Here is a 16,045-nt window from a genome sequence, read left to right as displayed (position 1 = left end):
TTCTCCAGCCTGCAAGACAGATTCCTCTTCTTTGTTCTCTAGCCCCAAACTATATCATTTTTCCAGAAGGACACAGGGAGCCTGCCTCTATTATCCATATTCAGTAACCCTCTAATAATCTAATATACAAAAATAAATAAATAAACAGTGTTATAGGAGAGTGGTATTTTATACAATCTAGGTATGCCATAAATGTATGCATACATATGAAATACATATAAATATATAAAAACACAAAGGGTTCAGTTGTAGAGGTAATAAAACATAGTTCCTTAGCATTGGGGAGTCGTTCCCATGGATGGAAAATTTGAAGAAACAAAATTACTTGGATAAAGTCATTTGAGCCAAACAAGTTTTTCCAGAACTAAAGCAAGGCAAAACAAAACAATAGAACTGGACCTGAATACAGTTAGGGAAAAGGCACAGGGAATATTTTTATAGCTAAATATGTTTGCATAATATCTGTCATTCATCTAGGAGTCTCTTAACCTTCTCACATCTGGACATTTTCTTAAGGAGGACCAAGCCTTGCTTGATTGCAGACAGAAAACTGATTTGAAAATATACTAACTGCAGAGTAACTGAGCTATGTAGGTGTTAGTGATACATGTAATCAAGTTCGTATGAATCTATTTTGCTCTAAGTAAAGCAAGCCAAAAATTTATACAAACCATTTCCTACTAAGATCTTACTTGATCACCAGTCTTTTATTTGAATTTCACAGACTTAGGAGCTTCTTATTAATAACAAAATTATTAATAATTACACTACTGCCCAGCCAATAAAGGCAAAATATAACACCAGGGCAACCCAGTAATTCCCGGATGTCTACCTTTAACCCCACAGGGCAGGCGTGAATAGATCCAAAGCCCACAAAAAGGGTCAGGAAGAAGCATCCTGAGCCTCATAAGAAGCCACCTGGGCACTTCCAACTGTCAGAACATCACTAGGACCTAGGGTGATTGTTGAGCCCTGGAGTTGCTCTGCATCTAATTATATTTCTTATTATGGCACAGGTGCAACTCAGGGCTCCCATGGACCTCTTAAACCTCAGCTCATTTACTTATTTTTTGTTTGTTTAAAAATGTCAATATAGGTAGCAATCAGAGTTAGTGATGGGGGAGCAGGAGAAACCAGAAAAGACAGTATTAAGTCCAAACTAGAGAAGGTATTGAACTTTATAGGTGTTTGTTTATAAAGACACAATATATTTTTCGTGTCCATTAAAACTTGCTTACCTGCTGCTAATGTCTGTCCTGTTCCTGACGCACTGGTTACACAACCAATTGAGTTGCAGAGAGAAATAGTAAAGTTGTATATCCTATAAGGTTTTAGTTCTTTTACAATGTAAGACAGTTCTTGGGATTTAGCAGTGTACAACACCTTCAAGGCAAAAAAAAAAAAAAAAAAATCATATAATAGATAAACAGTGTGAGAAATATAACCTTGGCAGTCAAGAATCCATGAATCCAATCATGTTCTATGAATTCAGACAGAGGAATTATTGCCAACCACTATTAGGAAAGGGATTTTTTTGAAGAGTCTCAGAAAGCTAGGATTTAATTGATAATTGTACAATCACACTGTTTTATGAGGTAATAATCCAGTTCCTGAGTGGATAAATGAGGAAACCAAGTTATTGCCTCATAAAGCAGCATGGTGGTATGGTTATTGTCACCAATGGTAGAGATAAAGGATGGTGACATTGTCATTGTTATCATGAAAAAGTCCAAATAAAACCATGGGGCTTGGCCAAAACTAACCCCACGTAGTAATGCCCACACGTTATTTGATGGAGCCAGTACAGAAAAATGTCACTATGTTAAATCAATTCCATAATTTTCTTGAAAGAAAAAAAAAAAGCCACAAGAGAAAAAGGAAAACAAGTAAACACATTACTTAGCATCCACATGAGGTCAATTCTCAATTATCTTTCTTATACAAATAAGCATATGCAGATTAGATCAAACAGTTACATTTTTTGAAATATTGTCTTTATCACACAATTTCAAATGAAAATAGCAGATTTGAGCAAAGGAGACTGAGAGGAACTCCATGGTCCATAAACAAATAATTAAACGACTATCACTGAGCATTGGTCCCATCATTACAACTAGAAATGATCAAAAGCAACCACATAAGTTTACTTAGTTTATAGATACAAAAAGCACTGGAAATTATATTCAGAAAAAAAAAGTCATTAAAACAAAGAGTATGACACCAAGCATTAGTATAAAACTTTTTTTCTAAGGGATGTTGGTATACATTCATATCAAATAATCTTCCATAAATATAAATGCAGGTAACTGTAAAGGTTAGTAACATTTGAAGTAATTGTCTAGATATTTTCACTATAGAAGTAAGATAAAATTCATTTGGAATATTTGCCTGGGTATTGACTTTAAAATTTCATGAACTAAATGAGTAGTTCTAGAAAGCAGTGTGAATAGAATATAAACAATATCATATATAAAACAATTTTCAGAAATAAAGTAATTTCAAAGATTCTAAAAATCTAGGAATAATTTAAAACTTTGGTACTATTTCCTTACAATTACATTTAGAAATCAGAAAAACATCAAACACCAGATTATAAATCCTTTATGTTTCTAATTCTAAAGTTTTTATTGAGGGATTGAGGATATAAAATTTTCTGTTCTGTGCAATGTGATTTAAGATTTTCTAAGAAAAGTAAAACATTGAAATGAGTAAAATTTACTGGATATTGCTATACAATTTATCCAATTTAGAACAATCCTGGTAGGATTAATGTAGACTTTTAGAAAATGGAATTGTTCTCCAGATAAAATATAATAAAGTGTTTCTTATTTTAAGGAAAATGTGGTAAAAATATACAGTGGAATATTATGCAGTCATAAAAAGGGTTGAGATCATGCCATTTATGACAACATGGATGAACCTAGAGGATCTTATGCTAAGTAAAGACAAACTGATAAAGACAAATACCATAGGATTTCACTCATATATGGAATCTAAAAAACAAAACACATGAATAAACAAACAAACAAAAAGCAAAATCAGACCTGCAAATATGGAGAACAAACCGACGGTTGCCAGAGGGAAGGTGTGGAAAGGATGGACAAAATAGGTGAAGGACAGTGGGAAACACAGGCTTCCCAGTTATGGAATCAATAAGTCATGGGAATAAAAAGGCACAGCATAGGGAGTATGATTAATGTTACTGTAACAGCATTGTGTGGTGACAGATGGGAGCTACATTTATGGTGAACATAGCATAACATATACAGAAGTTGAATCACTATGTTGTACACCTGAAACTAATTTAATATTGTATCAACTATACTCAAATTTTTTTAAAAAAATTTAAAAATGAAGTATTTCCTATTTCATTTAGGATGTTGCATCATTTTTTGAGCAAACTATTCTGTGGAGCAAGAATACAAGATGAAATATAACAAGAAATAGAAAATGTAGATTAATACTAATTTTGATGGACTTTTACTTCTCTACAGATAGTTGTTATAAATTACATGATTTTATTTTTTTATTATTTTTTTAAAGATTTTATTTATTCATTTGAGACACAGAGATACAGAGAGAGAGAGAGAGAGCATGAGCAGTGGGAGAGGCAGAGGGAGAGGAAGAAGCAGACTCCCCGCTGAGTCAGGAGCCCGATGTGGGACTCGATCCCAGGACCCCGGGATCATGACCTGAGCCGAAGGCAGACGCTTAACCATCTGAGCCACCCAGGCACCCATAAATTACATGATTTTAAAAAGACATTTACCTTAAAGCTTGGGGCACATAAAATAATCACGCACATAAACTTTGTCTTTACCATATATATAGTCATTTTATAAGACTTAAAGGACAATTTAATTGAAAATTTTCTTTGGGATAAATCTTTAAGGAAGTGGAGAGAATTCTGTAGAAGCTTGAAATCCTACGCTGATAATATCACCACTTCTATATATTTCCTTGCCACATTCTTAGTCAATGATTCTGTAACGATTATTTACAGTAGGCTTTCCCTAGAAATTTTGGCAACTTTTTTACCAAGCTTATAACAAGACACACTCAGGCCAGTGTGGATACAAATTTAATTATTGAGAAGGGGAAGATTTTGACTTTGCCACTCTTGATTTCACTTTCTTGAATATATGATTAGGTAGATAGATATTTGTAGGGAGAGAAAGCGTAAGAGAATAAAGTGGCATATCTATATCCTTATTTCAACTCAGCCACAAAGAAAGACTTTTCAACAAAAAAGATGCATATACATAATTTTTGTCACTAATAAAAAAGAAATATTTTCCTGCTCCACTGATTGATAAAATTATCTTTTTAAAAGTTTAATGTAGTCCTATCCCATTAATAATAATCACTAGTAGGACCTAATATTTGTCAAGCACTTGAAACTCCACAAAACTCATGTAGATAAGCAGAAATTGTTTTCCTATTTTACAGATGAGTAAAACCTAAGTGCATATATGTGTGGATGGCTAGCAATTGGCAGAAGTGGAATATGAACAAACAAGTTGACTTCTAAGGCTATATTTTTAGGAACTATGTTTTTTTCTTATTTTTGTTTCTTAGACTAGAATACCATACTGCAAGTAATAGTTGCTTTGAAGCTATGTTTTACGGAGAAAGGATAGTTTACAAAGCAAAAGCATAGCAAAAACAACAAAACAACAATGATAAATACGGTATAACATTAAGGACCAAACAAAGCAGTTACAGCTGTAAATTTACCTTAAATTTTATGATACACTGGATTGGTAGACTAAATCATTTCAGTTACAAGATATGTGTAAGGTTACCTCTGTGTTTATCACCTGAGACAGAGGCAAATTAGTCAGCACTTATTTCCAGACTAATGAAAAAGTAAAACAAGGAATCATAAATTATTTATTGGTTCTTCTTCTAGCTTTGTGTTGTAAACATGCTCTGTCTACTGAAAAGGCTCAGAAATATTGGCAAACCTATTGGGAATGGGTTGAAGACGGTCTCTCAAAAATCCTTGTTTGCCTAGTACCGCAGAAAGTGATCTTATTTGGAAACTGGGTCTTTGCAGATATAATTAATTAAACCATCATGGATTTAAGCTGGGTTTTAAGTACAAGGGATATATTTATAGAAGAAAGGAGAGGGATACACAGATACAAAGAGACAGCAACACAGAGAAGAAGGCCATGTGAAGACAGGCAGAGACCGGAGTTATGCTGCCACAAACCAAGGAACGCAAGGAGCTACCAGAAGCTGAAAGAGGCAAGGAAGGAATCTCCTGGACAGCCTTCAGAGGGAAAATGGCCCTGCCAACACTTTGATTTCAGACTCTGGCCCTCCATTAAAAAAATAAATTTCTGTTGTTTTACATCACTTAGTTTATGGTTAATTTGTTATTGCAGTCCCAGGAAACTAATACAATGGGGTACAAAGGTCTAGCTCCTTGACTTCTTTAGGACAACCTGATAGGGTCATTTCAGCTCCAGAACTACCCACAGGATCAGCTTAGACCCTTTCGTTACTGCATCACAATTCAGCTTCCTATTCTGCTCAACCCTGCAACTCTTACTACTTTCCGTGTGTTGTTTCTGAGAGCACTCCCCAATAAACATGTACTCCACCCTCTCCACAGCATCTGTTTCCCAGAGAACCTGACCTAAGTGACAGCAGGAGTGCCCTAGGAAGGAGACTCTAAAATGATATTTTGGAGTTGGATCACCAACCAGCTGGCTGCCAAAGAGAACCTCATCACAGGTAGTGGGTGGAGTACCGATGGCCCCTAGCAAACACTAGTGGTGCAATTCTTAAACTCATCGGTGGTGAACTGGATGATTTACCAGTAGAAGGAAGTTCACTGGTTTGGTGGAACTGGAAATTATATGGACTACTTTGGGGAATGTAGTAATTATTAGGACTGTGGAATCAAGTAGCTCTTGCTGGGTGCTATTAATGCATTGAAGAAAGACAAGATCTGAAGGTCATCAATTCAAGGCAGACTGTAAAAACTGCCTTGGCAGTATTGGTTCTCCAAATTAATAACATCCTATTAAATGAATCAGAGAAGCAAGACATGGCAGATATACAGAAGTCCTGGTAAGTATTATATGCTCCAAAGAATGAGAGATCAAGTTTTTTAAAATTAAGGGTCTGCCACATCAGTAAAATTTTTAGGGGTCCAGTAGCCTAAGACATGCTAGGACATCCCTTCCAAAGTAAAGGTCAAATTATTGCATCTTGCCCTTACCACTAGGAGGAAAGAAACAGAATGTCTGGCAGGCCTTCTTACATTCTGAAGAGAGTATATTCCACATCTGGGAATACTATTCTGACCAAGTTACTGAATACTGTGGAGTACTGCCAGCTCTGAGTGTGCCCCAGGGCTGGAGAGGATTCTTCAGCAGGTCAAGGCTGTGTTGCAAGCAGCCAAGCAACTTGGGACATAAAGCCTATCAGATCCTGTGGTATGTGAGACATTTATGGCAAGCCCTCAGTAAGAGAGTCACAAGGTACACTCACGGGATGTGGAGCAAGGTCATATCACACAATGGAAATTAAACACCATCTGCTAGACAGTCCCTAGCATGCTAGTGGGCTTTGGTCAAAGCAGAGAATCTGACTATCAACATCAAATGGTCATGTAGCCAGAGCTACCCCTCATGAGCTGAGTCCTGTCAGACAGGCTATGTCTTAAGGCCAAGTTGGTCTAACAGAAATTCATCGTAAAATGGAAGGGGATATCTGGTAACAGGCAGAAGCAGAGCCAGGAATAATATGCTGTGCAAGCAGGTTGTCTGGACCCCCATGTCATCTACCATTTGTACACTGATGGCTCAATCTCAGCTCATACCTATGACTTCTTGGACGTTCCTCAAGAGCTGACAGAGTAGAAAAATGTGGTTGGGTTCATAGATGGGCTGTCTTAGTACATGGTTGCAAGTCAAAAATGAGTGATGGATGCTCTATAACCCCATTCAAGAATGGCCCTAAAAACCAGCAGTAAGAAGAAATCTGCTCAATGGGCAGAACTTCAGGCAGTGCACCTGGCCATCCATTTTGTGTGGAAAAGGAAGAGTCCAAAGGCAGAACACATCTGAACTATATGGCAGTGACTTGAATGTATTGGTCATGGGCATGGAAAAAAAAAAAGCCTGGAAGATCAGGAACCAGGAAGTGTGGGAAAGAAGAATGTGGATAGGCCCATGGGAGAGATGCTTATGTGTGAGGATCTCTTTATATCGTGCTAATGCCCACCAAAGAGCATCTTCCTCAAAAGAGGTGCTAAACAGCCAGGTACACAGAGTGACTTGTCCAGTTAACATCAGCCACCTCTGTCATTGGCCACCCTCATGCTGGTAAAATAGGCTAATGGAGTACATTGACCACACCATAAATTAGAGGGAAACAAGAGTCTCTCCCCTTCCAGGATTATTATATACATATCACATGACTTAGCCCATGTACACAATAAAGCCTTTATAAGTTAGCTATGATTATTATTCTCATTACTAGAAGGCAATATGTCACTGTATATCCCAAACCTTAACCATGTTAACCTTTGCTATAAGCTGTGATAAAACCATTCCTCAGAACTCTCTTCTCTTAGGAAACAGAAATATGCAAAATGTCCATAGAAGACGTTACTTATATTTCCAAAAGAATTAACACAATATAAATACCAACTGACTGTGGGTTGGTTGAATACATTACTGTATGCCCAAATAACATGACAGTGCACAGCTACTGAAAGTCAGCTCCTTACAAGATATTTAAGGATAGATGTTAAGTGTAGAAAGCATATTTTATTAAACAAAATCATACCTATTTTGTTTTAATACATGTTTTTGTTAGAAAAATAAGTGATAGAAATATACAGTGCCTCGTATGCATGGTTTTATATTAAGAAACAAACACCACAGGTAAGGAATATATAAGGGAGAATTTGGTCATAGAGTTCTGCAAAATCAGAAAATGTCAAAAAGAAGAAATTCAATTCTAAAATATTAATACCTGTGACAACACAGCCGGAAGAGATTGCTGAGGTGACTGTTCAGAAACCATATTGATCTTATACCCCACAACTTCTCCTCTTGTTACATTCTCTGCTGGCTTCTCCCAGGACACATTGAGGGAGTGCGGTGAGAGCGGGAAGACGGAAGGAGGGGTCATGAATGCAGGCACTGTCAATGATGATAACACAAGCAGACAATGAATGCTGTACCTCCAGGTTTCCAGATGGAATTCATACACCTATTCTAGTTTCTCACATAACCCTGTTCCTTACATAATCCGATTTCTAAACATCAAAGGATATACTGGTGCTTAGAAAAGCTACTTGCCTTTTGTTGTTGTTGTTGTTGTTCTCTGCAAGGATGTTCTCCACCCTTATATTCCCAGCAAAGATATTTTCCGTTTACAAAAGAAACATCATTTAAGAATTTGCTTATGTTCACCAAGATAACTAGTAGATTATTTGGGGTTGGAAACCACAGGTCTTATGAAGCATTTGAAAGGAGAAGTCATCAAAACGGAACCTTAGTCCGCAAAGTCCAGAACAATGCATAGTGACATATTGGATTTCTGATGTACAGATGTATTTCACTGAGCCACACTGATAGAGCTTGGAGAATATTACTCCTCAGGAAGAGGTAAATCTAAAATGTTCTAAATAACCCCAAAGAAATGTTTAAAGTTTTCAATAAATCCTGATTGAAATGTTCAGAGTACATACACGCATACATTCTCCCCCTGCCATCCTTGAGATCTTAATATGGATTTTAAATGTGCTAACCAAAGGTGTATTATCAAAGGACCTCATCACACGTTCAGCAGCCAGTGACCCATAAGATTACGAGGGTCCAGTATTGCAGTTCCACCCATTACTTTTCGTTTCTGACCTTGATTTTCCCCTTCCAGAATGCCATGGCTCATCACTTGTGCTGGCATGGCACTATTATTTGTCCAAGACGGCTGGTAGTCATTAAGAGATGCTCAAGCACAATGCACATTTTATTCATGAAATGATTCCCTTGGACATCAACCTAACGCTACCCTTATCTTCCCACAGTCCTAACAGATCCAATTTAAATCAGGACTTGGGTTTCTTTGAATATCCACAGATTCAAAGCAGAACAAAAAGTGTCTTTTTTTGGTTAAAGGCTCATGATATTTGAAGTGCTTTGAATGTAAAGAGTGAGGGGGGGCGCCTGGGTGGCTCAGTTGGTTGAGCGACTGCCTTCGGCTCAGGTCATGATCCTGGAGTCCCTGGATCAAGTCCCGCATCGGGCTCCCTGCTCGGCAGGGAGCCTGCTTCTCCCTCTGACCCTCCCCCCTCTCATGTGCTCTCTCTCTCTCATTCTCTCTGTCTCAAATAAATAAATAAAATCTTTAAAAAAAAAGTGAGGGGGGGTTAAAAATATCTCACTTGCTGTAGTGAAGATATCTTAAGAAAATTGAAAATTTTACTCTCCTTCCTTACCATATTGCCAACTGCTTATAAGCACACTTGTGAATTACAGATATTGATATCCAGGATTCTGTCATTAGGTATCATCTAGTACCTACACTATTTGCTTTGGAGAGAGAAATAAAAACAAAATGAGATTTGTGAAATTGGTACAGTTATCTCTTTCATTGAACATAAACTGTGCTGAATTTGGAGCAAGATAGGACATACGGCCAACCCACTTCAGGAATGGAAACCAATTACTATTATTGGCAAACATTCCCCAAAGACTGTAACTATAGTTATTTTTCCCCCTTGAAGTAATAGCTCAAGCATTTTTTTTCCCCTAAAACTTATTGCAAGTGCTTTGTGACCTTGAGATATTTACATAACCAACTGATATGTGAAATTTTTCCTTGGCCTATATAAATTTATAATTGCTTTTCAAAAGGTACTTTAGTTCTGTTGACTTTCACTTGGGGCAGTATTTTCATTTGGGAATCTTCAAAGTAGAGTTCAAAGCATTTTTCTTCACCTGATTCTCCCGTTCTTTCTGAAGTCCAGGCAGAAGACACACTGCCAGCCATGTTCACAGCTAAGACTCGAAACTCATACTTGGTGTATGGTTCCAAGGCAGTGATGATTGTGGCTGTTTGAGGAGGTTTTAATGCATTTTCGTTGGCTGATTCTGCAAGTGGGTGAGGACTGAGCCAGCCACTGCTCTGAAAAACTCGACTTTCTGCTGATGTGGTTTCTCCATCAGATTTCATTCTTCTCATGTAGAGTTCATATCTTATAATTATTCCTAGAAAAGTGAACCAGGAGGACTCATCAGACAGACAGACAGTTTTGGGGGTGGGGCGGGGTTAGGCCGGTTAAAAAGTACCAGCTTTGCATTATTCTTCTGACTAGATTACCTGTCCATTTCTTCAGTAATCTAGATGATGGGACTTATAAAACACAACAAACTGATGGACAGATGAATGTGTGAAATACTGCTGAAAATCATATTCATGGGAAAAACAAATCAAAAGGGAATGCATAAACACAAAATAGCTTTAACTTATTACAGCTAAATTCAATCCCTTTCAGAATGAATGATCATAATTTGTACTAAGAATTGCATTTGGGGGGGCAGATTTGATCATTGCACCTCCAATTTATATACTTTCAAATATGGGTATTTTATTATCTGTTTAACACAAGCCCTGTTTATAAAAATACTAGAATATTAAACTTGATTTCTACCTAGTCTTCTTAAATAACTTTAAAAGTCTAAGAGAAAAGGTTTTACCATCGTACGTACATGATATTAATTACTAAAAATCTATGAATTTGTGTCTGGCCTATATAACCAAGGGTTCAATTGTATGAAGACAAAAAATTAACTTAATGGAGTCAGCTAGCCTATATACATATTTTTTGTATTATTTTATATCATTTCCTTGCTTAAAAGAGAAAATTTACTGCTTATGGGTGCCCTAACTTGTGACACAGTCAAATATAATGCATTTCATAAGTGAGTTTCAAATTAGAAACATCATTTTTGTTGTGACAGATGTCATTAAGAGCAAAGATAATATTAGCCTTTTAAGGGGCAATTTAAATGAATGGAATTTGTTATTAGATTAAAGAAATATACTTGTTCTACTAACCAGTACAAATAGTATCTGATATCTTTAGAAATTCTCAATTATTATATCGTACAGTTACAAAAATGCATACAGTTGCCAGATTCTTATTGCACAATTCCAAATGCCTAGATTCTCATTCCTGTTTTGCTCAAGAAAGGGAAATCTAAGCCCTGAATTCTTACCATTTGGTTCCATTGGGGGAGACCATTCTACATGAAGTTCTGTGGAACCGATCTGCTGCACCTCAGGTGGACCCAGCCTTCGGGGAGGTGCCTGGGCTGTGATCACCGTAAGGGGTGAGCTGTGTAAACAACCCCCACTAGTACATGCCTGTACAGAAAAATGGTACTTGGTGAATGGAACCAGATTCCAGATGGTAGCAGAGGTTTCATGACCTTCATAAGGAACACATGGCTGATTGCCACTTGAAGGAGCACAAGACAAAATATATTTTTCTATAGGCCCAGAATGATTTGAAGGTGCAGTCCAGGCAAGTGTCACGGAGTCTGAGCTAATAGGAAGGATATAATTTAAGCTCAAGTTTCCTTCTGGGACCCCTGGTTTCGTCTTATAAATGACAGACGCACTCCTTGTTGAACCATGCACACTGGCCGTCTCGATGTAATAGGAATAGGAAGTATATGGTGACAGGTCAGTATCTAAGAAGTCCTGAATATCTGAAATTAAAAGAAGAAAAGAGTTACATTTCACAAATTGGTAAGGAATCCTTTCTAATTGTTTTCCTATTTATATAACTTAATCACATAAACTATACAATCTGCTCTTGAATAAGAGAATGGTTCATATATTTAAAACTGAAAACGAATTCTGATTGTTTTTACTGTGCAGTATAACGTAAGAAAAGTGCCTCTTGTCATGAAAACTATTTAGAAGGGTTTTTTTTTTTTTAAGATTTTATTTATTTATTTGACAGAGAGAGAGAGAGACAGCGAGAGAGGGAACACAAGCAGGGGGGAGTGGAAGAGGGAGAAGCAGGCTCTCCGCTGAGCAGGGAGCTGGATGTGGGGCTCGATCCCAGGACCCTGGGACCATCACCTGAGCCGAAGGCAGGCACTTAACGACTGAGCCACCCGGGCACCCCTAGAAGGTTGTTTAAACTCTTGTTCTTTCTATAATATAGTTGCCTTTTTTACAGAAGATATAAGAGAAATTCCTGGCAGTTCTCTGAAACAGAAATAGCAGTCTCTTCTATGTAACCTGTTTGCTTGTTAAACAGTATTGCACTGGACCAAGGGTTGTCCAACTGCAGTCACAAGCTACATTTGTCACCTGGCCAATGTCTTGACTGGAACCTCTCCTGAGTTTCCGACCCGCAGAAACTGTGAAATTATAAATGTTTGTTGTTGTTTTAAACTGCAAAATTTTGGAGACATTTGTTATCATCAGCGGAGAATTGACACAGGAGAAGTCTGGGTTTTTTTAAAGGATTAAAAAGCTAGGGAGTGGACATGGTTAGGCACGTGCCTGGAGCTTCCTGTTCTCTAAGGGGACAGGACGTGTATTGCAGGACTGTGACCCTTACAATGGCCCACCTGGCCAAGGAGAGCTATTTACAGGTTCCAGTTTCACTGTCACAAAGCAGGCAGTGAAGAGCAGGGCTGAAACTGAGAGGCAATAAACCTATAGCGTATACTAGCATACATTAAAATATATTTTATGAGACCTTGGCCCTTAATCCAATTTTGGGGGAACGTTTCATCAGGAAGCATATAAAAGTATGGATGTGTTATTTATAATAGGAAATGTTGAAGTTAAAGTGGAATTTAATGGGTTACAATATTTTAATATTACTATGATACATTAATAGAATCCCAATATCACATAATTATTTAAAAACATAGTGATGAAGGCCATGTAGCACATGTGTACTTGAGTATTATTATGAAAAATAAACTGGGAGTATATACTACTCCAGAAATTTTCCAAAGTGAACTTAGTCATCATACTAGAATGCTGCAGTTGTGGGGCTTAAAAAAAAAAAAATTATTTTAAGCTTCCTTAATGGGATATAACATTTTTATAAGAAAAAGATCTATACCAAAAACAAAATCACTTAGACAAATTATTGCCCAAACACAGCATGAGATTCCTCTTTGGAGATGCTAATAGTAATAACCATATGCACTGATTAATTTCTTTTTAAAAAGATTTTACTTATTTATTTGAGAGAGAGAGGGAGAGAGAGAGGGCAGTCACGAGCAGGGGGAAGGGCAGAGGGAGAGGGAGAAGCAGTCTTCCCGCCGAGCCGGGAGCCCCATGTGGGGCTGGATCCCAGGACCCTGGGATCATGACCTGAACTGAAGTCAGATGCTTAACCAACTGAGCCACCCAGGCACCCCTGCACTGATTAATTTATTTCCAAGTATGCTTAGTATCAAATAACCAAAATGTATTCCCATTGATATCTAATTCTTATTTCCCATATTAGTGAAATTTTCTATTATAAAATCAAACCAGGAAACAGTTACCTTCTGAGAACCTAAGTAATCTGGGAAAATCCAGATTCATATTCTCCTAATCCCTTACCTTTCCTGCAATCCAAAACTGAAATGGTTTCAGGGCAGAGGAGAGTTGGTATTCAGTTTTTTAAAAATATACTGAGCATGCTTAAGTGAGGTAGGAGTGGGAGAATATTATGAGATTTCAGGTTTTCCTGGATGTAGAAGAAAGAAAACTAGCCATAATCTCCCATTAGTATCATGTATATAGATATGGATATAGATAGATATAGATATATAGATATATAGATACACACATATGTTAGTATATATAATATACATATATATATATATATATATGTATATATATATCCCTTAACACAACCCTTCTCACATTGTATTTTAATAGTTTGATGAATTGTCTTTCCTTGACACTAGACTTATCACCCTGGGAAGCCAGGACCAACCATGTTCTCCTTACTCGTCACCGTACTGGTAGCACAGATTAGAAGCTCAATAAAAATTTGTTGAATCAAGCAGTAAAGCTGATACATAAAACTTACTATGCCTCTTTAAAAAAGTGATATCCTCCACTAGAAAGATTTGATGAATGACATTTACTATGCTTCTTTGGAAAAAGTGATATCCTCCGTTGGAAAAATTTGCTTTTGATATATTCATATATACTTAGTAGTTGCTAAGTAGTTTCATTCTATCAATTATTCAAAGGACTACTACATTGGTTTTCAATGTATTACCTGAACATTATACTTGTTGCTCATAACAGAGTATTGTGACCATAATTAAACAATAAGGGAATTTGCCTGTCTATAATAGCTAGGGTGTAGTTACTATTACATACATTTCTGGCATATAATAGTAAATTCAATAAATACTTATTAAGTTAAAGTTTTCTGTATTCCACATGAGACAGTTTAAAATGTTTAAAACATTTGAAAAAATCATTGAAGGTTTGCAAACTGGTGGAAAATATTCTATTTAACGTGTCAAAAGCCAAACCTAAAAGGTAAAAATAAATATCAGTGCTTAATATTCAAAGAGAATGGCACACGCTTAAACTGGAAGTTGGAAGATACATAACCTGATGATAATTAAGAGAAGTTCAGTACGTACTTGATGCTTGTAGCATTTGAGAAATGGAATATAATCCTGATAGATCAAAATCTACAAGGGGAGTCTATTTAGTAAGTAATTAGAGTAATTATAGAATTGAGATGGCAGCATATATTTGGTTAAAAACACTGTATAAACAACATATAGTATGAACTAAATAAAAGTCATTGAAAGGGTGTAAATAGAATTCCCCTTAATTTTATCATAACAACAACAAAATGACTTGGGTTAAAAGAACTTATCTAGAGCAGGTCATACTCCTAAGTTAGGATAAGAATTATCTCTATCTTTAACTCTGAGCTTGGAAAAATTGTTCTCCTACCACAAACTTTTTTTTTTTTTTAAGATTTTATTTATTTATTTGACAGGGAGAGAGAGCACAAGCAGGGGGAGCAGTAAGCAGAGGGAGAGGGAGAAGCAGGCTTCCCGCTGAATAGGGAGCCCCATGCAGGGCTCTATCCCAGGACCCCAGGATCATGACCTGAGCTGAAGGCAGACGCTTAACCGACTGAACCATCCAGGCGCCCCCTACCACAAACTTCTGCACATTCAGGACAACATTCAGAATTCTTGCCTCAGCGCTAATTCATGATCTTGGCTGGTACCCACTATGGTTTCCAGTATTTCCCTAATATACCACCCATGAAAGCTACCTGGACCTGCTGAGCTTTGCTGAATGTACCTTATTTTCTTATACACCTTCCCTTCATGCTGTTCACATACAATTTCTTCCAGGAAAATCGTTCTTCCTTCAGTGCAATACCTGGCTAATCTAGGTCACACATCACTTCCTTATTGTGAAACTTTTAATGATTCTCAGTCTCCTCTCTGCCACCACAGGCATGGCTTCCTCTCCCCCTCCCAGTACTTTCCTAATACTCTAAGTCTACTCTAACTCAACATTTAATATATATTATAATTTTTTTCTTTTTCTCTCCCCTCTCAATAACAAGAACTGCCCCTTCCATCTTTGTGTTTCTAGTGACTCATACAGTTCCTGATCTGGAGTAAACACTGAATAAAATTTTACTGAATAAATGTTCCAGAGGGGAGGGGGGGTGGGGGGATGGGTTAGCCTGGTGATGGGTATTAAAGAGGGCATGTACTGAATGGAGCACTGGGTGTTATATGCAAACAATGAATCATGGAACACCACATCAACAACTAATGATGTAATGTATGGTGATTAACATGACATAATAAAAAAAAAAAGAAAAGAATTTTACTGAATAAATAAAGGAATGACTTTTCCATATATATCTGATTGATTTTTCTAGGAAAGAATATTAAGAGCTTTATAGAAACAGTTGCTTGTCCTCAACTCTTCTAGTTTTTTTTTTCCTTATCCCTTCCCTTTATTTACTGTTTGCTTCTCTCAGAAAAGC

At 37.0% G+C, this 16,045-nt stretch overlaps 1 protein-coding gene across 1 annotated transcript in view; it reads right to left on the bottom strand.

Annotated features, from left to right (window-relative positions):
* USH2A (usherin) overlaps window positions 1-16,045 on the bottom strand; it is a 701,438-nt gene that overhangs the window by 497,800 nt on the left and 187,593 nt on the right. The window contains exons 16-19 of the mRNA XM_045876094.2: window positions 11,250-11,744; window positions 9,969-10,238; window positions 7,999-8,168; window positions 1,239-1,383 (exon numbers count right to left, since the gene is read on the bottom strand). Coding sequence (XP_045732050.2) covers window positions 1,239-1,383; window positions 7,999-8,168; window positions 9,969-10,238; window positions 11,250-11,744 — 1,080 coding nt within the window. The remainder of the gene's footprint in view (window positions 1-1,238; window positions 1,384-7,998; window positions 8,169-9,968; window positions 10,239-11,249; window positions 11,745-16,045) is intronic.

This window comes from Mirounga angustirostris, unplaced genomic scaffold (assembly GCF_029215605.1).
Source record: "Mirounga angustirostris isolate CCGP_5_RB_7025 unplaced genomic scaffold, mMirAng1.0.hap1 SCAF_6, whole genome shotgun sequence".
NCBI classification, from domain to species: domain Eukaryota; kingdom Metazoa; phylum Chordata; class Mammalia; order Carnivora; family Phocidae; genus Mirounga; species Mirounga angustirostris.
Note: the sequence above shows the minus strand (reverse complement) of the source record. Positions and strands in the feature narration are given on the sequence as shown.